At 37.6% G+C, this 25,502-nt stretch overlaps 2 protein-coding genes and 1 pseudogene across 2 annotated transcripts in view; 2 read left to right on the top strand and 1 right to left on the bottom strand.

The window, feature by feature from the left end:
- Window positions 1-85: 85 nt before the first annotated feature.
- On the bottom strand, window positions 86-16,008 carry FKBP3 (FKBP prolyl isomerase 3). Its single transcript, XM_012782800.3, has 7 exons — window positions 15,846-16,008; window positions 13,000-13,101; window positions 12,231-12,338; window positions 4,414-4,549; window positions 3,836-3,903; window positions 2,017-2,114; window positions 86-428 (listed from the first exon to the last, which is right to left on the bottom strand). Exons 1-7 carry the CDS (start codon window positions 15,951-15,953, stop codon window positions 374-376), a joined length of 675 nt encoding a protein of 224 aa, XP_012638254.3. The 5' UTR covers window positions 15,954-16,008; the 3' UTR covers window positions 86-373.
- On the top strand, window positions 4,548-8,250 carry LOC105881221 (divergent paired-related homeobox-like; annotated as a pseudogene).
- Window positions 16,009-17,877: 1,869 nt separating the features above from the next.
- The window catches only part of FANCM (FA complementation group M), a 58,521-nt gene continuing 50,896 nt past the window's right edge, over window positions 17,878-25,502 (top strand). Inside the window, exons 1-3 of the mRNA XM_012782791.3 lie at window positions 17,878-18,721; window positions 19,292-19,464; window positions 23,513-23,590. Coding sequence (XP_012638245.3) covers window positions 18,214-18,721; window positions 19,292-19,464; window positions 23,513-23,590 — 759 coding nt within the window. The 5' untranslated portion in view covers window positions 17,878-18,213. The remainder of the gene's footprint in view (window positions 18,722-19,291; window positions 19,465-23,512; window positions 23,591-25,502) is intronic.

Below are 25,502 nucleotides of genomic sequence, written 5' to 3'. Positions count from 1 at the left end.
TGAGTTACTCCCTGGTATGATGAGGTCTTAGTCCTGATTATCTAATCAGAACAATACTATATTAACACCAAACAAATCACATCAAGACAGTGGATAAATTTTTATTGAGCCTTTTAGTTTACAACATGAGGTAAAAGGAAAACGTTCTCCTTGACTAATATTTTACACAGCTGTAGTAAAATATTTGACTTCAGGGATTTATAAGGATTACATTTCTCAAAAGTTGGGGTCCAGTAAACAAGTTTTAACTTAATTCCTTGAATTTTCCAGTTGACTCTTCCTTTACAATAGTAACAAGCTCTCATTAGTTACATAAGTTTTTTCAAGGCCAAGTTTTATCATTACTGATGTCTTTAGAACTGAATCTGCTATTTCAATCAATATCCACTAGTTCCACTTCAAAAATGAGTTTTGCATTTGGTGGAATTCTGTTGAAAAAGTCAAGGTGAATTTGACAAAAAGTGCCTCTTTCCTACCCCCAACAACCTTAGTCTAAAACTGTAATTGGGTATACTGGATATTAACAACCCTAAAGGGAAGAGCTTTGTAGTTAATTCAGAGGCTAATACATAACTAGCAAAGAAATTCCTAGAAGTATCTATAATGATAAATGGAGAGCATAACTTATCAGTATAAACTAACTAGATGAGTTGAGCTTGGACTGGGATCATCCTTACCTGGATGCCTTACTAGTACTTTAAAATTAGCTACCACTTAATGAAGGCTGCTACTAAGTACTCAAAAAAAAGGTAATTTCAGTCTCTGTGTATATGCTGTATTAAAGTTTATGTGAGGTAGTACATATTTCCTGTGAATTTTAAGATGCTAAATTCAGAGAAGGGTGTAATTTATGTGTATCCGATTGGTCCTGAGATGCTTCACATGGGAAAGGAGGAGTTGCAAGTGGCCATGATTTTTTTTTTTTTTTTTTTTTGAGACAGAGTCTCACTTTGTTGCCCAGGCTAGAGTGAGTGCCATGGCATCAGCCTAGCTCACAGCAACCTCAAACTCCTGGGCTCAAGCAATCCTTCTGCCTCAGCCTCCCGAGTAGCTGGGACTACAGGCATGTGCCACCATGCCCGGCTAATTTTTTCTATGTATATTAGTTGGCCAATTAATTTCTTTCTATTTACAGTAGAGACAGGGGTCTCGGTCTTGGCTCAGGCTGGTCTCGAACTCCTGACCTCAAGCAATCCGCCCGCCTCGGCCTCTCAGAGTGCTAGGATTATAGGCGTGAGCCACCATGCCCAGCCTATGGCCATAATTTTGATAAGCTAAGAAGACAGCTATTATATTCCCAAGTAAGTTTAACGCATATGACTGTAGAGAGACCTAAAAAATTTTTTTCCAAACTTAGATTCTAACTGGTCCAATGGGAATGGAACCAACAACAGCTATAAACTGCCTACCCACTTATCTATTAGATAGGTCTAGTCTAAATGGAGTCATTGCTTTTTTTCTTTTAGATGTTCACAAACTGGACTTATCAGAGAAATACATCATTAGTAGTAATAAATAATGCTTACTAACACTACATTGGTCTTATGGTCTCCTTCATTTTACAACTGATAATCCCCAACATGTACTCCATTTCTAAGCTTTGAATTGAATTGCCTGAAATTATCAGTAGCATGAAAATACCATGAGCCATATTTGTATCAGTTCCTATAGTTGTTTGTATTGGACAGCATAAATTCTTGAAGTAAACCCAAACCCTTTAAACATTAAGAATTGCCTTTCAAAGATAAAAACTTAAACATAACAGTTAAGGTCTTAAGATTAAGAACTTGAATAAGAGAATAAAAGCAAGATTCTAGCTCAAGTGGTAATACATTGTACCAATAGAAAATATTAACTGTTTTCTATATTGGGTGTGTTGACATTAAATATCTAAATATCAGGAAGGACAGGATTTCTGATTTGGAGGTTAGACTAGATAGCATCTTTCATACCTTCCAATAATCTTTCTTTACTGTTTTTTTTTTTAAATTTAATTATGAAAGGAAAAAAGGATACTTGGCATCAGGCTGTCCTTTCTTTCCATAAGCCCATTCTGGTTCAATCTCCAGTCGAGCCTTTTCTCCTTTACTCATAGTCAAGAGTGCTTCATCCCACTAAAGGCAAGAACAAAATGAAAGCTAATAACAACTTTGTAAAAAGTACATGGAATACCTGAAGACTCAAGATTTTATTTTATATACATATATATAATATATATTTTACATATATATAAGCATTCTGTTACTAGATTTTACTATATCCTAAGGTAATGTCCTTGGATGAGTCCCTAAATCTTTGTCTTCGATGGTGGCAAGGTTAATGGGGACTTAGAAGAAAAAAATGAAATATCAAGTACTTACTCTAAAACTGCTCTAAGATTATCAAATTATAATAGTGGAGTCATTATGGCATATAAAATAAAAATAAAATAAATAAAATAAAAACAAAGTGTTAGCACATTAAGATCTATTGTAAAAAGTAAAACTAACTTTTTGAAGAAATGATTAAGGCTTCTGGGTCACTGCTCCATTTTTTTTTTTTTTTTTTTTTTTTTACAAATTTAGATCTTAAAGGCAGTTGCCAAAAACAATTAAATCAACATGATACAAAGATAAAAGTATATTCCTAATATTATATACTCTGTTGAAACACAACAATCACATAAAGCTCAAGGGATACAGTTAGATCTGTCATATCTGGAAATTAACACTATGGTGGATTAGGAAAAATTTACCAGTATGCAGATAAGTTAAATAGAAAAGTAGCAAAACAGTTATGCTCAACTCAATTTTAAAGTTTCAAGATGTTTTATATTTTGTTTTGGACTCTGGATATGATTGTTTGAACCCACAATACAAAGAGTAGTATGCTGAGAGTTCGTCCTGCATTTAAATAAGCATTTCAGTTATCAATATTTGATATACTAAGTAATCACAAATTTTTTAATTTTAATTAATTTTTTTTTTTTTAGAAAAAAAAAAAAACAGGCTGGAGGGCAGTGGTGCAATCAAAGCTCACTGCCACCTTGAACTCTTGGGCTCAAGTGATCCTCCTAAATAGCTAGGACTATAGGTGCATGCCTCTGTGCCCAGCCGGCTGGTATCAAATTCCTAGCCTTAAGCAATCCTCCATGTTGGCCTCCCAAAGTGCTGGGATTATAGGCCTGAGCCACTCAGGCTGGCCAGTAATACAATTTAAAACAAATAATGGGTGGGCTCTAACATGAAAACCTGATCCAGCAAAGCAGACAATCAGCTCTGCTCTTTTATCTCCTTTTGTACACTGTAATGGTAATTACAGCTCAAGCCATACTTACCCTTTTCTGAAATTGTGGGTAAAAGCATGCTTATATTTGAAAGATTTTCTGGAGTTGGAGCCCAGGTGAGAGGTGAGAAGACTACAAAAACAAACTCCTGCTTCTATGAATACTTCAGCGGAATAAATAATTTTACTTTTCCTGATTACATGTAAGTTGGACAATAGCTATGTAACATTTTACAAGAATCATGGGCCAAACATTCTGACAAAGAATTACTTTATGAAGAAAAAGAATAAAAGGGGTAGACTGAAGAAACTAATATATGAGTCTCTACTATATTAGGTGCTTTAAGTTATGCTCATTTAATCTTGTAAAAACCCTGAGGTAAGGCAGTACTGTCCTCATTTTATAGATGGGGAAACTGTGCCAGATCAGCAAGCAATGATAGCACCCACTCTGTCATACTCCAGAGACTGATCTCTTTTCATTATATCCCCAATCCTAATTTTTTACCACACCATACCACAAACAGCACATGCCAGAATATCTGTTGATTCACTGCCATTCTTTACTTACTCCTCTGATAACTTTGCCTACTCCAACCTTAAAACTTAAAGGCTTGGCATTCTTCTTCTTCTTTGAACCTGTAAAACAGATTTTCCTTATAATTAATGATACACTAATTTTTTATTGAAATATTAAGTTTCATTGGAAAAATATAGTTTAATTGATTTCAGAGTTATAATACTATGTATTTGAAAAGAAAGAAATATTTAGAAAGCCAGGTAATTCATAAAGAAATTCTAGATGTTAAAATAATTATACGGTCAAGGGTAAAGGAGTAGGACCTATATTTATACCAATAAAATAGGAAACTACCTTTTCTGTTAAAATACTAAAGCATAACTTTGGGGCATTAACCAAATTTACATTAAGCTTCCTTATATTTTACTTCCCAATGAATAAGAAGTCTTTAGCCAGCCAATAATCAGTAAGCCAAAGACCTCTTTCAAGTAAATCATAAGTACAAAAGGTCTCTGGAAAACAGTAGATGGACAGCTAAGAAAATGATAATGCCAACCACTCATCTTTCTGCCACACAAATATCTTGCAAAGTCTTTAAGCCAAAAAGATAAGATTACATTTAGACTTACTTGTTTGAATATTAGTATCAAAAACAGTCCCATCCTGTAGTGTTCCTGTATACCAGCAGTGAACAACATCTCCCTTTTTAGGAAAGTTGGTTTTATCTCCCTTTTTAAGAACAGATTTTGTATATTTTGGTGGACCCTAAAAACAAAATTAATTCATTGTCATTAAAAAGAGAATATCTAAATAGCCAACAATGACTAGAGTCCGATCATTGAGTTTGATAGATTTGATAACAAACTGCTGTTATGCATACTCTAGTCCACCTCTGTAAGTTAAAAATAAACTTTCTCATTTCAAGGCTGTGATGTGAAAATCAGTAACTTATACTTCTATAATTTAATTTCAAATAACTTCCAGCTTCTTTGGAAACCAAAAATTATTTTGACAAGATTTTGTTTTGTTTATTATTCAACAAACTATAAAATGAATCTATTTCCTAAGGTTAAAAAAATCATTACTATTTAATTCCCACAAAATTATAATGCATTAAATAAAATATTGACTTTCCCCCCAAACATGTGAATTGTTTTAGCAACAATAATTGATATTTCCAAATGTTTTTATTACATCTAATTAGAATGAATACAATGATGTTGCCTCTGTCTCTGGAATTGAAAATAAGTTCACACAATGAATGAAATTACCTATAAAAATTGCCATAACTGGCATATTTTCTAGAATAAAGTAGGATTATCAGGGCCTTTAACAAAAAAGGTTACAGGCAATTAATGCTAATTCACATGTGTGAGGAAAGCATGGAGAAAATGATCTGTCAAGGCTCTTTAGGGGGAGCCCTTGTCACTGGATCTGATGAGAGGCGCAGGTCTGGATTAGAAGATGTCAGGCTCCGAGGAGCTTCCTCAAGGCACACACCAGATGCATCCACACAGAAAATGAACCATGTTCACTGAGAAGCAATTGGAAGCTTTGAACATCTTGTTCAATGAGAACCCATACCCAAACCCCAGCCTTCAGAGAGAGATGGCCTCAAAAATTGACATACACCTGACAGTACTACAAGTTTGGTTCAAGAACCACAGAGCAAAACTTAAGAAAGCAAAATGCAAGAACGTGCAGCAAAAACAAGCCCCTTGACAGCCACCGATACCTGAAGATGGAATCAAGACCAATCCCAGCCAGAGAAATACAGACACACAACCCAGATCCCCGAACCCCACCTATCCTGTAGCCCCTGTCTACACAGGCCACCAGGCACCCTCATACCATCTCAGCTTATACCCCAATGTCAAGGGCCCTGTGGATGTCTTCCTTGGCCACTTTGGCTGCTGCCAAGACCCCAACATTTACTGCCTCTATCCCACTGTGGAATCCCAGGTTGGCTCTCCACACTTCAGTCCTCATGTTTTTGGCTGTTCACCTCTACAAAGTAGGGAGAGACCAGACGTAAAAGGCCACATGTAATGATTCCCATTCAGGAGAACGCAAGAGGTAGACAGGCTTGCAGTAAGTGGCATGGGTTTCAGAAACACTATGTGGCCCAAAAGAAACACACAGAAGGCTATATACTCTATAATTCCATTTATATGAATTCCTAGAGCAGGGAAAAGATTAGTGGCGTGGCTGCCCACGTGGAAAGAATTAAATAGAGGCACAAAACAAATTTCTTGGGGTGATGGAAATGTTTCATGTCTTAATTAGGATGGGAGGTACCTGGGGGAGTAAATTCATCATAACACTGAGAATTGTACATCTAAAATCTGAGCATTTCATTTTACGTAAATTAAACCTCAATAAAAACTATATAATGAGGGGGCAGGGAGGCATGGGCAATATACGTAACCTTAACATTTGTACCCCCATAATATGCTGAAGTAAAATAAATTTAAAAAACTATAAAAAAACAAAACAACAAAAAAGGCTCTTTAGGGGATTAAAAAAAAGTTGGAGCAAATGTAAAAGTATCTTCCTTACTTAAATATATTTGGTTTCTGAATTCACACAGGGAGGAATCTACATTATCCAAAACCATTATTTGGTTCCTAAATTTCATAAAACAAGTAGCAAGTGTGTGGTTGGATTTCAAAGATTGGGTTCCTGAGTTTGGAAAGCAAGAGAAACTTTTTGTTTACACTTCATCTGTCTATAATTGGTTAAATCATGCAAATTTTAATTCACTTTCACTTCCCTAGTCCGGAATTTTATCTCTATCCAAAACTTGTCAAGTGGAAAGAAAGTCTCATCTCCCTTCAAAGAGTCTACTCCTTTGACAAAAATTTTCTCCTTGACCAAGCTCTAGCCAAGATCCTCTGAGAGTGCTCTTCTCAACTAGGCCTCAACTGTGGCCTGTAAAGACTTGAACAAACACTAACAGCTCAAGGCTGCTAAAGGAATTTACTGTTTGTTCTACCTAACATCTAAAGATAGGACCCTTCTCCCAGCCTCCAGAGGGTAGGAAGGAGTCTAACTTTGATGAGCACCAGTTAGCAAACCCAGATTGGTTTTTTCATATGGAGCAATCTCTCCTCTTCTGGCTTTTTGTAATTTTCACTTCCCTAACTGCTCAAGTCCATCCTTACTCCCTCAATTCTTTCAAAAAACCCAGTGGAAGGCAGCTCAGCTCTTTTCCCAACTGTCAGCAGACTGAATAAAATCTGTTTTCACAATTTTAATGTCTTTGACACCTTCAGTCAGTCCTCCACGTAATTCTTGGAGTGATGTTAATAATTACTGCTTATAGTTTTGTGACCAAAGGCCTAGGCCATTCAGGATTTTAATCTTAATAAAGTTGATTGACAAAATCTAGTAACATGTCCCAAATTAGAAAATAATTATGTGTGAATATCCAAAATTTCTTAAGCCTTATTAAAGAAATTGCATTTAATCAGTTGAATGGATAAGATTTGATTAGTAAATAATAGCTACATTTAAAATTTTAATGTCACTGCACTGTTTTCTTATTTGTTGTTCCATTAGAGATTCTAGAATAACGCAAATATATTAAATAGGTGGTTATGGCTCAGTCTGAAAGGTGGTCGTCCCAATCTTCCCACAAATGGCCTTCATTTCAGTATTTCACAAGTGTTTTTTATGGATCACTCATTCCTTGGCAAGGGGTCTAATGTAATTAAGTTTGGGAAACACTACTAACCAAGTTAAGTAGCCCTCTGTTATGCATGATTTCTCAGAGCTGTCATTAGCTGATATGCACTGTGAATCCTCAAGTAGGAGACATAGGTTCATGTTTTAATGACCCCAGAAAGCAACCTGGAGCTTCTTGGCCCTATCTACCACACTTTGACAAATGCTGCTCTAGTTATTTCATCTGATTCTGAATTTCATTGCAAGAACCTGGTTGGTTCATGGTACGAGGTCAGATCAGTCCTAATGCCAACCTGAAATTATATTCTTGAAACGGCCTGGCTTTTAGGCAATTTTCTGGCTTTCCGGCAACTTCTCAGTCCAGAGTGATGAAAAGAACTACATTCCTGAGATTGGGTCTGAACTAGATACTTACAGAACCAGAGATAAAGGAACTCTTGAGAGTAATTATTACAATTGCAATTAAGTGGATCACATTTTAGTCTCTAAAAAGAGTATATTACATAGTTATTCTAATTATTAAACTCAAGGAATACCGAAGTATGTTCAACATTAGAAACTAGAGATACATAGGTGAGTTGGCACACAGGGTCCCTGCTGTACTTCTTGCAGGGAATAATTACATGTGAGACCTATAGAGGAAACACCAGGTGCTAAGATAGGAATGGCACAGTGACCTAACACCAGTAGAGGGCATAGGCTGGGAGAGGTTGAAGAAGTGATATTTAAATTATATCTGAGGGACAAGAAGAGGTTAGCTAGGTAAATGGAAGGAAAAGGCTTAAAATAAGGAATAACATTTTCATAGCAGGGAAGAACATGAATATATTATTGTTTGCAAGGAAGGAATTAAGGGCAGAATGGCATGAAATGAGGCTAGAAAGACTTGCATGATGTTAGGAATCTAGTTTTTTTTATCTTTAGGTCATTAAGCAGCCAAATAAGCTTTTTATTTATTTATTTTTTTGAGACAGAGCCTCACTCCTTTGCCTCCGTGCTGTGGCGTCAGCCTAGCTCACAGCAACCTCAAACTCCTGGGCTCAAGCGATCCTTCTGCCTCAGCCTCCTGAGTAGCTGGGACTAAAGGCATGCGCCACCATGCCCGGCTAATTTTTTTTCTATATATTTTTAGTTGGTCAATTAATTTCCCTCTATTTTAGTAGAGCCAGGGTCTCACTCTTGCTCAGGCTGGTTTTGAACTCCTGACCTTGAGCAATCCTCCCGCCTCTGCCTCCCAGAGTGCTAGGATTACAGGCGTGAGCCACCATGCCTGGCCCAAATAAGCTTTTTTTTTTTTTTGAGACAGAGTCTCGCTTTGTTACCTAGGCTAGAGTGAGTGCCGTGGCGTCAGCCTGGCTCACAGCAACCTCAATCTCCGGGGCTCAGCGATCCTACTGCCTCAGCCTCCCAAGTAGCTGGGACTACAGGCATGCGCCACCATGCCCGGCTAATTTTTTGTATATATATTTTTAGTTGGTCAATTAATTTATTTCTATTTTTGGTAGAGACAGGGTCTCGCTCAGGCTGAACTCCTGACCTTGAGCAATCCGCCCGACTTGGCCTCCCAAAGTGCTAGGATTACAGGCGTGAGCCACCACGCCCGGCCCCAAATAAGCTTTTTTTTTTTTTTTTTTTTTGAGACAAAGTCTAGCTTTCTTGCCTAGGCTAGAGTGAGTGCCGTGGCGTCAGCCTAGCTCACAGCAACCTCAAACTCCTGGGCTCAAGCGATCCTCCTGTCTCAGCCTCCCGAGTAGCTGGGACTACAGGCACGAGCCACCATGCCTGGCTAATTTTTATATATATATATTAGTTGGCCAATTAGTTTCTTTCTATTTTTTTATAGTAGAGACGGGGTCTCGCTCAGGCTGGTTTTGAACTCCTGACCTTGAGCAATCCGCCTGCCTCGGCCTCCCAGAGTGCTAGGATTACAAGCGTGAGCCACCGCACCCGGCCCCAAATAAGCTTTTTAAACAGAGAAGTTATAGAATCAGATTTGTATTTTAAATAGATGACTATGACCAGAGTATAAAGAATGAATTGGGAAGCAAAAGTGGAAATGGAGAGACTTATTAGGAAGAAAATTATAGTAGTCTAGGTCTAGACCAGGGTACTAACAGTGAAGATGATAAAGATGAATGGCTTTGAGATATATTCTGGAGGCAGCATCAACAGAAATTGGTAATGATTACATACAAAGAAGTTATCAAGTTTTTGGCTTAAGTACTTTTATACTCATTTCTGACTGCTGAGTGTGAGTTCTTGCCCCAACTTATATTTTTTCCCCTGTACAATACTCAATTACACTTGAAAATATTCCTTAACAATATTTAATTGATAATGGACAAAATATATCGACTATGACTGACTTAAAGTCCAGTAATAGCGATTAGACAAGATTCTTTAAAGTATATAAGGTATAAATAATAAAGACACAATGTGCTATGGAAATGTATGCAGTTAAGTATAAGCCAGGCACAGTGGGTTGCACCTGTAATCCCAGTTACTCAGGAGGCTGAGGTGGGAGGATCAAGAGATGCCAGCCTAAGCAATATTGCGAGACCCTCTATCTAACAAAACAAAACTTTTTTAAAAATTAGCCAGTTGTTGAGGCATATGCCTGTAGGCCCAGCTACTTGGGGGGCTGAGGCTGGAGTATCACTTGAGCCAAAGGAGTTTGGGTCCAGCTTAAGCAACAAAGTGAGACATCATCTCTAAAAAATAAATTAAAAATGAAAAAAAAAGGATATGTCATTTAAATCAATACATCTAAAATAACATCATTTTAACATGTAATCTAAATAAAAGATAGTGAGATATTTTACATTCTTTTAAAAAAAAATCATACTAAGCCTTTGTATTTTATACTTGAAGCACATTTCAATTCAAACTAGCCAAAGTGCTCAATAGCCACACATGGCTAGTGACTACCTTACTGAACAGTGCAGGTCTAGAAGGCACAGAATTACTGAAGATTTTTGAGCAGGGTATGCTTTACAAAGTATTGGTTTAGAGAGCTTATTAAAACAGCCATTTTGGGATTTAATGGATGAAGAAAGAGAATGGAGCCAGATGATGAGCAACTTTTCCAACATTCCAGTCTGAGACCTGGCTTGGAATGCTTAAAAATGGAAAAAGAATAAAGATTTGAAAAATAAGATAAAATAAAATAAAAATAAGATATCTGAAAACATTAGTCCTGAAGGAGAAAAAGAATGAAAAAGAAAAGGAGAACCAAAGATTCAGAGAACTTTTAAGCTGGGAAGAAGGGAATGGTTATTGCTATAGATATGCACATTTTGGTAAAATAGAACACAGGAGCATATAATGAGAAGGAAGGAAGACAGGATTGAGAATTTGTGAGAAAAATGTCAAGTAGTTTATTTGGGCCATGTGATGGGGAACCTGGTGAGGGATGGTATAAATGTTGCTGAGTAGCAGTGAAACTAGAAAACATGCTTGGTTGATACTGAGCATGAATTTATACCAGACCAAATTAATTTTATGGTTATGTGTCTCTTTACAATGCTTGTTCTCTAGTCCCAAAGCATGAACAAGAGTAGATCAGCAACAGATTGGACAAGAGGCTAGGGTATCTAGGGTGCTAGGAAGATGAGTACATATTATAAATGGGCCCAAGCTGGCCAGTTACTGGCCAGGTAAAAGCATACCCTGCTCAACTATATCATTTTATTTAAGACCAAGCTGGTCTTAAATAAAATGATATAGTTAAGGACCCACACAAGATCTCTCTAGATTGTCCCTAGCCCTTATAAATTTGCCTTTTAATTTATTTGTAACTCCTTTTCTTAACCTCTTAATGATATACTATCTGCCTGCTAATACTATCCTCATTCTAATCTTCTGGAATGTAAAGTATGTTGCCAATTGCTTCTGAAACCCTTTAGTAATCATTAATCTATTTACCTCAGTAGCTGCTCAACAGATACAACATTTACCAAATATTAGCTGCATAAACTTTAAAATTGCTTCATATGTGTATATATATACTCAAACATTAATTTGTGCTTTTCAAATAGGAAAAGGTCATAAAAATTAACTAGCTTCAATCATACAAACATCTATAATATTATACTTGCACTTAAATTCTTTCCACAAATAACCAAACCATCAATAGACTACATCTCTATACAAGAATTAAAGATAGATTATTATCACTGATAGTAAGGCTAGCAATGAGTGATCTTAGTTGGCAAAGTATTATCAGAAATGGCTAGATTACAATCAATTCAGCTCTGCTAAGGTTGTCCATTTACAGAAATAATTTTATCTGGTTCTTTAAACCTTTGTACCAAAATATAAAACCTGGGTTGGCAAAGTTGAGACAGATGAACTCACACCATGCAGCCAGGCCTGGATTATTTCTATTGCCAGGGACACCATGTACATTAGAAAAAGCTAAAAATACTCAAAAGAAAATTTCTTTTCACTCAGTCCAACTTGGCTATAGAATCAAGACCTTAAAATAGCTTTGAAAGCTCAGAAGGTCTGGCCAGATGTGAAGGTTAATGTGACTTAAATACAAAGAGTATTTCATAGGCTAGACTACTACTAGTAAAGCACTAGTTCTTTGGCTTATTTCGTCCCAGAACATTTTAAGAAAGATGGCATACTCCAAATCAGTGTTTGGCTCACTGAAAGTGGCCAAACCACCCCTTATTATGAGAAATCAGCGCTATACAGAAACTACTATTTCTAAAATTCACATAAGTAATAAAACAAGAAAATATTATACACAAACCTCATCCAAAGCATCTTCAGACTTGGTTTCTTTGGGTTTATCTTCATTAAGCTTCACATTTTTCACTTGCTCAGACACTTTACTTATACTTTCGGTACCCTTGAAACGCTGTAAAGAAAATGTTGTAACATCATACTTGGGGGAAGCTAAAAACTAGAAGGGACATCTAGATTTTCATCCTCTTAATTAAATGACTATCTGCACAAAATATACAGGTTATGTAACTCAATTATAAATAAATGGACTAAGAAAGGAGGAATTTTGTTCAGCATTTTAATCAATAATTATGACCGTTGGACCAGCTCACAATATAAATTCTGAAATGAGAACCATGATCTTAGAAAGGCCAACTCAGACCCAAAGATATGAATACTATTCAAACTCCCTAATAAAGATTCTTTTCTGTGGAAGATGATCATGTCACAGTGAACAGACATTAAAGAACTTAAAATTAATTTTGTATAATATTTAATAAGCAGTATGAATGTTTAAGTAGTTTGGTAATACCTATTGACCTAACAGATTTATAACTTCAGTGGCCTTAAGAATCTGTTGTCTCAATTCAAGCTACAAAATCTGGTCCCTTTCAAAATACCAAAACATTCTGTCATATTGATAGATTTAATAGCTAGTCCACTTATGATTACAGCTAAGAAAACTTACAGGTGGAAAACCTCCAACATTCTGCAAATAAATGCATTTAAAACGTCCTTTTGGAAATAAATTTCTAAAATGATATTCTGATAATAGAATGTAGCAATACACGTACCTTAGTTTCAAAAAGATGGTTATAGGCTGTAACCAAATGGTCCTTGTTAGCTGTCTTGGCCACATTTTTAATATTTCCTAATAATTTATGTTCTGCAAGAAACTATAAAGAAAAAAGCTGGGTAGTCAAAATAATTTCCCTTAAGTAGAATCTAAAATTAGAAAGTGACTATCTTATATCAGCAGTTATGTTTTTAATAGTATTGCTAATGAAGAAGAAATAACATAAAAAACATATTTTATATCCTAATTCATTACCAAAAGATATGTAAGCTAGATTTAAAAAATTGGGCTTATGTAAAAGAATTATTCACAAGACTAGAACTGCAGTATTATGTATGGGACACAGTGGTTCCTCCTTTTTCCTAACACAGACTTAAAGAAAAGAACATTTATACCATCAGCACACTGTGGTGACTGGAGGCAGTTATGTAAATGAGTTAAATGTATGGGCTGTGGAGTCCTATTATCTGGAGTAAAATCCTAGCAGTTTGACCCTAGACAAGGGCCTAAGCTTTCCTGAAGAATCATCTCCATATCTGTAGTGAAATATTAAAAATAGCATTTATGTCAAAGGATGCAGTAAGGATAAAATACAGTAATATATATAATGCATTTAGTATAGAGCCTGTCACATAATAATAATTTATTTATTTGTTATGTATTTATTTATTTGAGAGTCTTACTTTGTCACCCTGGCTAGAGTACAGTGGTGTCATCATCAGCTCATTGCAACCTCAAACTCCTGGGCTCAACTGATCCTCCTTCCTCAGCCTCCCAAGTAGCTGGGACTACAGGTGTGTGCCACCATGTCAGGCTAAGTTTTCTATATTTTGTAGAGGATTCTCACTCTTGCTCAGGCTGGTCTCAAACTACTGACCTCAAGTCCTCCCATTGTAGCCTCCCAGAGTGCTAAGATCACAGGCATGAGCCACCACACTTAGCCTAACAATGTATTTAATAACTCAAGAAAACAATAGAATTCCTTTCTCTCAAACATAATACTGCTAAGTTGACAGATGGACACTAAAATATTACTACTGAAATACCAAGTCATAATATATTTTCATCTCAAATCATGTAATGTGAGGGTTTTAATAATAAGAGGGTTTTTAATAAGAGGGTTTCCCTCTTATTTTATTCTGCTTCCTTTTCTACCTTGCGGTCCCTGCTTGATTTCTCATTTTGTTACTTTCTCAAAGTTGTCCTTTAGCATCTTCTAAGCTTTTGATAAAGCAGTTTTTCTAATACTATCACTATTGTATTTATCTTTTGCTTTTTCTCTTCCTTTTCCCTTCTTAATGTTCTAAATGATTAACAAGTGATGGGGAAAGGAGATTAAAGTTGATTAAAAGGAAGTAATCAGTTACTTTACCACTCTTGTGATTTCTTAGCAAAGTTCCAAAAAAAAATCAAAATATAAACATCTCCTTGATATCTTACGATCAAACAATCATTGTCAAATATAGGTTTAAGTATGTGAATGGTCACTGAAGAATAATGCATTTTAAAAATTAATATACTAAAAAAATATTATGAGAATCCAAGTCTCCTAAAATTATCCTACCTGGGCCAGTTTTACATTAGATTCCACATTGGGATGATCTGTTTTATAAGAATTTGAGGAGGTACACAGTACTAAAGCATTAAATGTTAATGATATGCCTACTCTATTCTATTTAGTTGAAATACAAAGTGGCTTAAAAGACAATAATTGCATTAAAATGGTGTTAAGATTCCTGATGCATAATATTTTTCACCCTTGTATCTCTAAACACTTAGCATATAGCTATTTGTATTTATGTTGTTAGTTATCTGCTTCATTAATCTAAGATGAGAATGCCACCAAAATGATTCACCAGTAAGGAAATGGAGGTTGGAGAGTTCTTGATTCTTCCCGTTAAGACTCCCCCAAATGAAAATAAAATACAATCCCCTCAAAATAACCCACCATTTTTCTAAATGCAAGTTTAGAATTTAAAAAATTGCAGAGAAGCTACGTATAGGTTGCTGCTTCTGTTTCTGATAAGTGGCGAATGGTGCGTGCACAACAAAGTGTACAGTAGTTAAGCAATTTAAAAAGAGGTATGTATGATCTTAATTTCTAAAGGACAAAAATGTCTGGTTTGACAAAAATAACTTGATTATAGATAGACGGTTAAGATGGAGACTATGCTGGAAAATGCAGGGCGTAGAGTATAAAGAAGGCCAAATAAATTCCTTAGTTTGTTTATAACAATGAGAGCCCAAGGCACAAGAAGAAATTCGCGTGTAGCTCTCCTAAGTATATAGGTGAAAAGATCATTTAACGGGTCCATATTTTAAGCAAAAGTTAAACCACAATCTAAGGGTTTTTAAAAAATTACACCCACTAAGGTTCAGTATCTAGTAAATTGTTGAGAAAAGCAAGTTGCATACATCGTTCCCATAAACATTTTCATAATCCTTCCCATTTCCCTAGTGGCCAGCACTGCGCTCCTGGGGTCTTATCCAGGCCACTGTTCCTTGGCGGCCACACCCCACTCCCGCTTCAGCCCCCAACAACTAAGGGGTCCTTTTTTTTTTTAATGGCCTCCACCCCCACTGAAGGATCCCAATAAGGTTGTAATTCTGCGATTGCAGCCTGCGTGCCCCACGAAATAAAGCTGCTCCCCACGCCGAAGTAGGCCCGCCCGAGAGGCGGGAGCGTGGCTCCCCGGTGCACGCGAGGCCTCTCCGGCCTTGCCGGCCACGGGCCGCGGAAGAACGAGGGCGGGGGCACGGAGGAATACGGTATGTATGGGCATCTCCAGGGGGGTGAGGCGTCCCTCAGCCGCACCATCCCGGCCGCCCCGCCGCCTCTGGTACCGAATCTGAACCATGGTCCTGCAGAAACTTGATAATGTCCTTCTTGGGCAGCTGCTCGCTGCGCAGCTGCTCCACGGTCCACGCCCGCTGCGGAATGGCTGCCGCCATCTTCCCCCGCTGCCTCCGCTTTACTGAGCCAGCCCGCCTCGGTTCGGCATCGCCCCGCCCCCGGGGCGTGGCGTGGACACTCACCCAGGGCTAGGGGCGGGTCACTGCTCCCGCCAGATTGGGGCCTGTCCTTGGGTGACGTAAACTTGTGCGGTGAGGGCTTCTTTGTTGAGTCCGGGTAAAGAACCTACGGAGGTGGCCTTGGCAGCCAACAGCAGGAAAGACTGTAGCGGTCAGCTATTCTTAACTGGACCCCTTATAAGGCGACCTCTGGTGGTAGTGATATTTACCAGCCATTACCCACACTTATTACCTGCCGGCTGCTATGCCTTTAAATGTCCTCCCTCCACCGCCTGACTGAATGGACCACCTCCTGGCCAAAGGAATATCTTAAAACTAAATTGCCTGCCAGGAGGAGGAAGTCAGAAATGCTTCATCATGCCCCCCTCCCTTCTTGGAGACATCCTTTATAACCCATTAACAAGCCTAAGGGTATGTAAGACAAATCTATAGGTCCTCAATTTACACAACAAATCTATGTCAGGTGGTTTATCTCTGATAACAGCTTATTATATTAAAACATTCCAAGCCTTTAGACAAAGCTTCTTGTCTTTAACCAATTACAAGCCAAAGAATCTTTAAACCCACCTATAACCTGTAAGCCCCCCCCCCCCTTGAGATAGCCTACCTTTTCGGGCCAAGCCAATGTTTGCCTCCCACGTATTGACTGATGACTTTACCTGTAACCCCTGTCTCCCTGAAATGTATAAAACTAAGCTGTAACCCAACCACAGCGAGTCCACTTGGCTCAAGGCCTCTTGAGGATGGCTACGAGTCAGTCATGGTCTTCAAATTTGGCTCAGAATAAATCTCTTTAAAGTTATTTTACAGAGTTTGGCTTTTTTCTGTTGACACCTATTTAAAGAAAACAGCAGCATTCAGTCTCCTAATCTCCCATTTTCTCTAGTTCTAGCCTAAAAATTCACACTTGAATTGGCTCAGTACTTGTCCATCAGAGCAATCCATATTTTACTATCTCCCATTTAAAGAGTACACAAATAAAACTTAAATGCAAACAGCTCCTCTCCCTGGCCCCATGGAATCACTAGAAACAGTTTGTCTAAAAGCCAGTTCAGAGGCTTGAACAAATGAAACAATGTAATGAAGCTGTACCCAGGATGCTGCTTATTGATGGTCATGAGGATGGCATTATAAATGCTTATAACAATTCCACGTTGTGTGTGTACTTTTCCTCAGTACACAAATAAACACATTTACAGAGATTACTCAAAGTTGTCAGGTTTAGTGTGGAGAAGCCAGAAATTGTCTGAGAAAGCTATGCTTCAGTAGAATGACTGCACACTGATGTTTACTGTTCTTATCTGTAACAAAGATGTAATGGTGGAACATCAGGATGCCTTACATTAAAAAAAAAAATTCTAATGAATAACAGGACCAGACCACATTCACCAGCGGTAGAAATTGTACATGACCACCGCGGCAATAAAGGTCTTTCCCAGTCCCCGTAGGCAGACACACCAGCGTGTTGCAAAACAGAGGGTCCGGGATATGTGCAGCTGGTAGTCCTGCACTGGGCAATTGGTAGGGTAAATCCACAGGATTTTGAACAATAAAAAAATATTAAAATAATGAGTTGCTATTCCTAATACAGTGAAAAAGAAACATTTTTGTTTTCTCAGCCTAGATAAACATGTTACTCTATTTACACACTTTTTGAGTTTCATGTCATCTTCCGATTTAAAAATACAACCAATCGCTTCTCGGCCTTTTGGCTAAGATCAAGTGTAAAAATACAACCAACAAGGAATCAGACACTTTAGACACTTAATAACGTTAAATTCACGAAATTATTAGTATTCCATTGTTTCTGGGATCTCGAGGTTTATTTATGTTATCATTTTAAGATAAGTGATATCACATTAGCAATGACGCCCAGACACCTAATCGTTGGAAACGGAACTCAAACTTAGAGTCTAAAATACCTGGAAAGGGGACCAAATTTGGAGCAACTCCTTCACAATACGCATGCGTCTCAGGCCCAGAGGGTTTCCGGGTAGCCAGCCAATCGTATTCCCAATACAAACTCTGTGGCGGTATATTCAACTGGATAGACTTGGCCGCAGCCCGCCCTCTCTTTCCGCAGTTTTGTCCGGAGGAAACCGATGGGGCTTGGAACCTTGGCGGTTGAGCTGCTGCAGCTACAGGTTTCTGAGTGAAGCCTTTGGTGGTTGTCGGCCTAATGAGCGGACGGCAAAGAACACTTTTCCAGACGTGGGGCTCTAGCGTCTCCCGATCCTCTGGGACTTCTTGTTCTAGCTCGGGAACTGAGCGACCTCAGAGACCTGGAGGCTCCAAGGCGCGTTTGCCAGCAACGGCGGAGGCTCAGCCGGAGTCGGACGATGATGTGTTACTGGTCGCGGTGTACGAGGCTGAGAGGCAGCTAAGTCTAGAGAATGGCGGGTTCTGCACCTCAGCTGGGGCCCTGTGGATTTACCCTACCAATTGCCCAGTGCGGGACTACCAGCTGCATATTTCCCGGACCGCTCTGTTCTGCAACACGCTGGTGTGTCTGCCTACGGGGCTGGGAAAGACCTTTATTGCCGCCGTGGTCATGTACAATTTCTATCGCTGGTTTCCTTCTGGCAAGGTGGTCTTTATGGCCCCCACGAAACCCTTGGTGACACAGCAGATCGAAGCTTGCTACCAGGTGATGGGTATCCCACAGTTCCACATGGCCGAAATGACAGGTATTTTAGAAAGAGTGGGCTAATATGAAATTAAGAGCTGGGTACCCAGGGAAAAGCAGCATTCTGATGGAATGCTAAATTCCTGATTCATGTGAAATAGTTCCCAAACCACAATATGCGCATCTTGTATCCCCTCCCTTAAAACGTCGGCTACTTTTATCAAATCCCAACACTGATAAATAGGGTGGCTTTATTCAATCTTCAGAGAATCCTTGAAGCTTGTCAGAGTATTTTGAAACTATTATATGTGTATACCCCATGGGTAAGTGAACATGATGTTTCCTGGCTTTCTTCCCAAGAAAGATTTCCCAGTCGAATGATTTGCTTCTCTTTAAATATTATGGCATTTTGTAGGAATTCTCTAAAGACAATCTAGTTGTGGTCTTAGATAAGTGCCAGCTTTGAAATTTGGACCACACCAGAGCTTTAAAATGAAACATTCCAATGAATTGTCAAATTACTCTCTTCTTAAGCAGATTACAAAAGCATGTATGCATTCTGAAAATAGGCCAGACTATTTATATTTTACAGGTAACAGTCTGAAGTTTAGAATATCACTTTTATTTACAGGATCTACTCAAGCTCTCACCAGGAAGGAAATATGGTGCAGTAAGAGAGTCCTTTTTCTTACACCTCAGGTCATGGTAAATGACCTTTCTAGAGGAGCATGTCCTGCTGTTGAAATAAAGTGCCTAGTTATTGATGAAGCCCATAAAGCTCTCGGAAACTATGCTTATTGCCAGGTAATAATTTTGCTAAATGATATTTTGTAGTAACCATATTGTTAAGGATTATTTTATAGAATAGTTAGTGATGGAACTTATTGACGGTATTATAAAATGCCTTACATCTATTATCTCAGAACAGATGGTGATAGGACATACCTGTACTTTCTTTCTTCCATTCGAATCAGTGTTGCTGCTGTCTTTTTTCTTTTTATATATCCTAATGATTATTAGTGTCAGATGTGGATCATGAGAACTTGGTAATGGTTGGGTCTGTGATCTAAAGCAGGATATGGGTGGAGTTTTGTAAGTAATAATCCGAAGATTGATAGTACATGTGTAGTGTCATTCCTTGGCAGCTGAGTAAAATAATACTTAAATGTCAGTGTTATAAGGATTAAATGACATAATATATGCAACATACCTAACATAGTGCCTTCTATTTGTTGAGTACTCTTAGGAATATAAAATGAAGCAAAGTGGGATGTGCTTCTAGAGGTCATTCATATCTTTGTGCTAAATGAAATTGACTTTTCTATTTCCCTCTTCTTTAAAGGGGGACTTTGCCTCTTTTACTTAAGGGCCAGGTCATGAAGGTATTTGTATTTTATGTTTAACAGTTTGTACTTTGTAGGCCATAAGAAATATAGGTGGTAGAGACTCATTAAAAAGATGTTTAGTTGAGATAATACTAAAGATTTGAAAGGGATTTGAAGGGAAAAGGCTAACTGCAAGGTATCTCATGAGGGGTGGGAGGAATATAGGATGACTCCCAGGTTTCTGACTTGGAAAACTGAGGATTGTAGGCATTCTGGAGGCAGAGCAGATTTGGGGGAGTGTAGAAAGATAGTGCAGTTTTAGATATGTTGAGTTTGAGGTGTCTGTGATTGAGTCCAGCTGTAGATACTCATTCGGAAGCAGATGACAAGTGTGGATTTCAGCGGAGAGTACTGAGCTATAGATACAGATTTGGAAATCCTCAGCATATAGGTGGTAGTTAAAACTATAATAGAGTAAGAATAGACGAGGGAAAGAGAAGGGAAAGTTGATTTCATTGGTGCAAAGACATGACTTTTACTGCCAGTTTGTGAATTTGTAAAGTATTTTCTGTTGGGGACTTTAAATGTTATTGTATTATGTCTGTATTAGAATTATCATCTTTCTTATAGTTGATCTTCTTAACTATATCCAGGAAATATATATTTTTCCATTTATTTGTATCTTTCCAAATTAAATGAATACACAGTGTGTTAAGATTTCTGCTCAAGAGTGGCGCTTACAAATTTTTATTCAAATTATATGGAATTCATTCTGAAGATTTAGCTTATATTTAATGTATTTTAAAATAGTTTTTGTAGGCATTGGATGATTTTTTTTTTTTTTTTTTTGCGACAGAGTCTTTGTCACCTGGGCTAGAGGGCAGTGACATCATCATAACTCACTGCAACCTCAAACTTCTGGGCTTAAGCAATTCTCTTGCCTCAGCCTCCAGAGTAGCTGGGACTACAGTTGCATACTACCACACCCAGTTAATTTTTCTGGTTTTTTTTGTACAGACGAGGTCTCACTCTTGCTCAGGCTGGTCTAGAACTCTTGGCCTCAAGCAGTCCTCCTGCCTAGGATTCCCACAGTGCTAGAATTACAGGCCTGAGCCACCAAGCCCGGCCTATTTCTTAATGAAGGGAATGTCTCTAGCACTCAGGAGACATAGTTACAGATGAGTGGAAGGTTGTCCATGAATTTTTCACCTCAACATTCCTACTAAACAAATGATTAGAACCATTCCTGGATGTTTAAGTTAGCATATTTAATCAATGTATACATATATAAATTTGTATGTTTATTTATATTGATATGCATATATAAATATATGTTAATATTATACATATATATTTAGCCTAATCTAAAATTATTTCCTCCTCAGTCTGGTACTCAGGATTTGTCATGCATTCTCTATATTTTTGTCAGCATACATTTGTAAAGTTCCAATCTTCTTGCTATAGAAATTAACATTATAATTGGTCCTCTCACTCTTGCTTTGGCTGGTCTTGAACACTTGGCCTCAAGCAATCATCCTGCCTTCCAGAGTGCTAGGATTATAGGCGTGAGCCACTGTGCCAGCCTAGATGATTTTGTTTTTTTTTAATAAGTGCAAGATTTATGCTTTTAGTGAATACAGTTAAGCATGCATTGACTTCATTAATAACAAAACAGCCCTGAGAGTTTATACTCCATTGAATATTCTAGATGTAGGTTCCAACAGGTACACCAGCTCCAAGAAGCATGTAGCTTCCAGGGTTATAAACATATCATTTCCTCTTCTGCAAGATGCTTGAGAATCCCTCCTGAAAGGAAGTAATGTATTTGGTTCACTTTTCATGTGTAACAATTCTGGTAAGTGTATTGGTACATATGGCGTATAACTATAAAATGTTTTAAGTCAGAACTGCCACAACTGCCTCACATTCTGAAAGAATCCTTTGAATTTTGGCTGTCATACAAAAAAGATTTCTAAAAGCACCAATCCAATAAGTGGTCTTTTTATGTCTTCCTTGCTGCATTTATGATTTTTCTTTTATGTTATTTAAGGACATCACTTCTAGCATTAAGCTAAAATGGAAATAGTCATTAGGGATATTTTGTTTTGCGTCAGTTTTTTAAATTTTTTAACTTTTTAAAAGCTTTTTTATGAACCTAATATTATGAACATATTTTTTTTCTCTCCACCTAAATATTTTCTTTCTTTTTTTCTTTTTTGTTTTGAGACAGGGTCTCCCTTTGTTATCTGGGCTAGAGTGCAGTGGTTTCGTCATAGCTCACTGCAACCTTAAACTCCTGGGCTCAGGCATTCCTTCCATTTCAGCCTCCTGGAAAGCTGGGTCTACAGGCATGTGATACCACACCTGGCTAATTTTTCTATTTTTTTGTAGAGACAAGGTCTAGAACTGTTGGCCTCAAGCAATCCTCCTGCATTGGGCTCCCGAAATGTTAGGATTACCATTGTGCTCTTCCCCACTTCAGTTTTTAATTAGAATAATTATACTTAGGTCTCTGAAGATTAAGTTTAATGTTATGTCTTTATATGCAATCTATATCATGTTTAAAAAGTGCCATAAATAATATTTTTTGAGTATTAATCAGGATTCAGTGTTAGTCTCATTGACTTTATTTTTTTTGAGACAGGATCTCCCTCTGTCACCCAGGCTAGAGTGCAGTGCACTCCTAGCTTACTGCATAGCTCACTGCAACGTCAAACTCCTGGGCTCAAGTGATTCTTCTGCCTTAACCTCCCGAGGAGCTGGGACTGTAGGCATGCACCACCATGCCTCGCTAATTTCTGTTTTTTGTAGAGACAGCTTCTTGCTCTTGCTTAGGCTGGTCTTAAACTCCTAGCCTCAAGTGATCTTCCTCCTTTGGCCTCTGGAAGTGCTAGCAGTATAGGTGTAAGCCACCATGCCTGGCTTGAATTTATCTTTGACTTGGGTTGAAATGAGGTGATTTTTAGGTAATCTGGGTTTTTTTGGATTTTTTTTTTTTTTTTTTTTAAGACAGAGTCTCACTTTGTTGCCCAGGCTAGAGTGAGTGCCATGGCATCAGCCTAGCTCACAGCAATCTCAAACTCCTGGGCTCAAGCAATCCTCCTGTCTCAGCCTCCTAAGTAGCTGGGACTACAAGCATGCGCCACCATGCTGGGCTAATTTTTTCTATATATATTAGTTGGCCAATTAATTTCTTTCTGTTTATAGTAGAGATGGGATCTCGCTCTTGCTCAGACTGGTTTCGAATTCCTTACCTTGAGGGATCCTCCTCCTAGCACTCAGCCTCCCAGAGTGCTAGGATTACAGGCGTGAGCCACCACTCCCAGCCCTAATGTTTTCTTGATTGGTGTGGAATATAAAGTTAAATTGCTCTTCAGATACTGTGACTAATAGTAGTTCTATTCATTAGACCATCAATACGCCAATTAAGGAATAATGATAATGGGCCATCTATGATAGTTTATTTAAAGAACTGCTGTTATTTTTGTGTTGTACAGATGATATTAAAGAACTTTTTTTTTTTTAAGGTTGTACGAGAACTAGTCAAATATACAAATCATTTTAGAATCTTGGCTCTTACTGCCACACCAGGTAGTGATATAAAGGTAAGTAAAATGTTTCTCCATTTATTATTAATAACATTTAAGAAAATAAGAACTTTTATATGGGGCCAGATCAATTTTCCATTCTATTATTTATCCAGTTTGACATTAGGATTACAACATTTCCTACAACCTGCCTTTCTTTTCTTCTGTGGTTGCAAGAGTTTCTTTAAATTAGTAGTTTTCAGAATTCAGTGTGCCTAAGAATCACTTAAGCTGTTTGTTAAAGATACTGAATTTTTTTAAATGGTAAAAATGTTTTTTATTTTTATTTATTTTATTTTATTTATTTATTTTTTGAAACAGAGTCTCGCTTTGTTGCCCAGGCTAGAGTGAGTGCCGTGGTGTCAGCCTAGCTCACAGCAATCTCAAACTCCTGGGCTCAGGCAATCCTGCTGCCTCAGCCTCCTAAGTAGCTGGGCCTACAGGCATGTGCCACCATGCCCGGCTAATTTTTTCTAGGTATATTAGTTGGCCAATTAATTTCTTTCTATTTATAGTAGAGATAGGGTCTCGCTCTTGCTCAGGCTGGTTTTGAATTTCTGACCTCAAGCAGTTCTCCCTCCTTGGCCTCCCTGAGTGCTAGGATTACAGGCGTGAGCCACCGCGCCTGGCCTTAAAAATGTTTTTTAAAATTGTTACTATTTTCAGTTCTTTTGAAGTTTTAATTTGAAATTACTTTAGACTTGCAGAAAATTTGCAAAAATTGAAGTTTTCCTATGATTCTTATTCAACTTCCCCTAATATTAACATATGTAATCATAATAAAATGATGAAAGCTAGGAAATTAACAATGATATAGTAGTAATTAATCTGCAGATCTTATTTGAATTTTGCCAGTTTTCTCACAGAAAAGTTTGTCCTTTTCTGCTTTAAGGTCCAGTCTAGGATCTCACATTGCATTTAGTTGTCATGTCTCCATAGTCACTCCAATCTGTGACAGTTTCTAAGTCTTTTCTTGTCTTCTGTCACCTTGATTTTTTTGAAGAGTAGGTGTAGAATATCCCTTAATTGAATTCATCTGATATTTTCTCATGATGGAATGAAGTTATGCATTTTTGCCAAGAATACCCAGAAGTGATGCTTTACCTTTCTCAGTGCATCCTCTCAGGGAATACATAATGTCAATTTATTTCTGGTGCTGTTAATCTTGACTTGCTTAAGATGATGCCTTCTTGGTTTCTCCATTGTAAAATTTTTCTCCTTGTAATTGGTAAGTATCTTATAGGGGAGATCCTTTGAGATTATGTAAATAACCCTGTGTTAGCATCCAATGGTGGTTCTTCCTTGCAACTGTTATTTCTATCGTGTTTCCCTAATCATTGTTTCTTCTTTCCCTCATTTCTTTTACATTCATTAAGTTAAATTCTTCTGTTATGAAGATGTATTTCTTTTCCCCTATTTATTTGTTAATTCAATTCTTTATATCTGCATGGACTAATAGATATTTATTTTTTTCTATGTGCTATAATCCAGTACGATTATGTCAAGTTTTGTTGTTGATATTGTTCCAGCTTTTGCCATTGATGGCTCCTTCAAGATGGCTTCTGTGCCTTTTAGATATGCACTTTGTTTTTTAAACACTTCCTAACTTTCTGGCATGACAAGATACTTAAAGCTCATTTCATTGTAATCTATCATTTCTCAAGCAGGCTCTGGTTTTCTTTATTGGAGAATGGTAAAAATGCAGATTCTGAGCCCTATTCCATAACTTTCTGATTTTAGTATCTCTGAATGGTCTTCTATAGTGGATAGGGATTCAACTGGATATTTTCTATGATAGCTTTTAACTCTGCCAAGCTGTATGTCTTTTTTCCTCTATTTGTCATGATGAATTTAAAGTTTTCTATCCTATCTCTGGTTTTTCCTTTAATCTTGTTTAAACATGATAAATTGATTTTTAGTCAGCTTAAAT

The sequence above is a fragment of the Microcebus murinus genome, chromosome 6 (genome assembly GCF_040939455.1).
Source record: "Microcebus murinus isolate Inina chromosome 6, M.murinus_Inina_mat1.0, whole genome shotgun sequence".
Taxonomy (NCBI): Eukaryota; Metazoa; Chordata; class Mammalia; order Primates; family Cheirogaleidae; genus Microcebus; species Microcebus murinus.
The sequence above is the reverse complement of the archived record's forward strand: the minus strand, read 5'-3'. Positions and strand labels throughout refer to the sequence as shown.

Excerpts from the sequence above, each read along its gene's own strand:
- FKBP3 (XM_012782800.3), bottom strand. The coding sequence starts at position 15,953 with ATGGCGGCAGCCATTCCGCAGCGGGCGTGGACCGTGGAGCAGCTGCGC. Across the intron at positions 3,904-4,413 it reads TGATACTAATATTCAAACAA|GTTCAAAGAAGAAGAAGAAT; the intron begins GTAAGTCTAAAT and ends TCTGTTTTACAG. Across the intron at positions 429-2,016 it reads AAAGGACAGCCTGATGCCAA|AATTCCACCAAATGCAAAAC; the intron begins GTATCCTTTTTT and ends CTTTTTCAACAG.